Source organism: Plasmodium gonderi, assembly GCF_002157705.1.
Source record: "Plasmodium gonderi DNA, contig: Pgo-contig_832, whole genome shotgun sequence".
NCBI lineage: Eukaryota > Apicomplexa > Aconoidasida > Haemosporida > Plasmodiidae > Plasmodium > Plasmodium gonderi.
Genome location: NW_021629538.1, coordinates 452 through 2792, shown reverse-complemented (window position 1 = coordinate 2792; position 2341 = coordinate 452). Strand labels below are relative to the sequence as shown.

Here is a 2341-nt window from a genome sequence, read left to right as displayed (position 1 = left end):
ATATATATTTTGTTAAATTTAATATTAATTACATTAAATCGTATTTAATAGATATATATACAGTTGAAACAATTAATATATAAATAAGTGATTCATATAAAACTAGAAATATATATATTTTATTTATTATTCTTTTGGATAAAATTAAAATATGCTTTAGAATCTTATATATATATATATATTTATTTTCTTTTATAATGAAATAAACATGTTATATGCTATTTTATTTTACTTTAAGGTTGTTTATACTTATTTATTCTAATTGTCATCTCTTTATATATTATAATAACCATATTAAAATATATATAAAAAGCAAATAATAAGTAATTTTGTTTCTAACATTACATATAAAAAAATAAATATAATAAATGATAAATTGAGAACTATGTAATATTAACTAAGCTTATGTCATTATATTAATTTATGTTATTGAAGAATGCAATATTATAATATAAGTATAAAAATATATGTTACAATAAAAAAAATGAAGATATATTTATGAATTAAATGGAATGATTTCTTAATGTAATAATAATTAAAAGAGATACAATAAAATAAATTTATTTATATAAGCATATAAACCTTTTAAAAAAAAAATGGAAAACTATATATATAATATGAATTTATATTAAAACATATGATTATATTATATTTTTTATATTATTACGGAATTAATATATATCTATAATTCTATATATATACAAATATTGTTAGAACTATTTATATTTTTTTTCATTATAGAAGGAACAAGAAATAATAGAAATAAAAAAATAGTAATAGCTAAAATATTAACTGTTCCTTCTGAAGTATTAATTTATTATATACAAATTCATACACAAGTACAAACTGTAAAACATGATATTGTATTATATAAATTATTCGGAAATATATATTTTTTATAAATCATAGCAACAAACATATTTATATTTATGAAAATACGTACATTATATAGTAAACTTAGATTAATATTCTTTCAATTATTAGTCATGATTAAAAGTATACAAGAAATAGTTAATGTAAAATATTAATTTAATATGAAACATAAATAAATATATGTATATTAATGATATATTTAAAGCATATCTTTTTCCTCAATTAAATACATATATTATTGTTTATTTACTTAGTTTTTTGGTACACTTCATGAATATTTAAATTTTATATATTTATTGTATTACATTATTTTGCATTTTTATTTAGCAAAAATGCCGTGCACAAATTTCTGAATGCAATACAGGGGAATTATTTGAAGAATTGGATCGTGCGTTGGATGCTCAGTATGATTGTGAATATGGTTGCACTATAGATCGTATTCGTTTGCCTTCGAAAAATATTCTTAAAAAGTTTTATATATTCTTGGATAATTCTTTAAATAATTTAAATAATTTTGATCCGAACGTATGTAATTATTTAAATAAATGGATAGAATATAAAGGAAATGAATACAAAAAAATTGATGAGAATATATTTGATATGCAGAACTGGAAAGAAGATATGAATACTATATTCAGTAATAAAAATACTTTAGAACAATGCCCAAATAATGAATGCTGTAAATATTCTTCAAGTATATCTATACCTCCTCCTGTAAGACGTTTAATTATACCTGAAGAGGATGATGAAGGAGATGACAGTGAATTATTTGTATTTAGTAGTGTTGATACTGAAGATATTGGTGAAAATGAAACTCACGCTTCTCATTTTGTTGCATTACCAATAAGAAAGATTATTTTTCTTACTTTTTTAGTTATAATAACAGTTCTATTTATTATTTTTTTTTCATCTAAGGTAATATAAATATTATTAAAATTCCTTATTAGCATCTAACATTTATTTAAATAAATTAATAATTATAGATATTTCAAAAATTATATATATATTTTTTAATACTAATTTTATATATAGAATGCAAAAATAAAAACATTTCTAGGTAATATCTATAACTGGATGATCCTAAAGAGTAATCGTACTATGAATAGAAATAGTATTGCATATAATGATGATTTTCTATTATACTCAACAAACGAGAGTATTAATATAGGATATGTATAATTAATATTTCATCATTAAAATAAAACTATTAATCTCACTTTTAACTGTACAATATTTTTATAGAAATATTAATTTTATTAAAAGAACTATATGCTGAAAGGTTTAGGGTTTCAGGGTTCAGGGTTTAGGTTTAGGTTTCAGATTTAATATTTTAAAAGTATCAGTTATTATTATGAATATTTATATATTTTTTAATTTGATTTTGCTCTGAGTTTTATTTTTGTTTATTACAATGTGATTTATTTGAGTTCTATAAAAGATTCATCGTTTTTATATAACTATATTGGTT

The 2341-nt window shown here is 18.7% G+C and overlaps 1 protein-coding gene across 1 annotated transcript; it reads left to right on the top strand.

Annotated features, from left to right (window-relative positions):
• Positions 1–986: 986 nt before the first annotated feature.
• PGO_004360 (variable surface protein) lies at positions 987–2052 on the top strand (the record flags this gene model as incomplete). Its single annotated transcript, XM_028691466.1, has 3 exons — positions 987–1016; positions 1201–1788; positions 1906–2052. The coding sequence occupies 3 exons, from the start codon at positions 987–989 to the stop codon at positions 2050–2052; spliced, it is 765 nt and encodes a 254-aa protein (XP_028547267.1).
• Between the last annotated feature and the right edge of the window lie 289 nt (positions 2053–2341).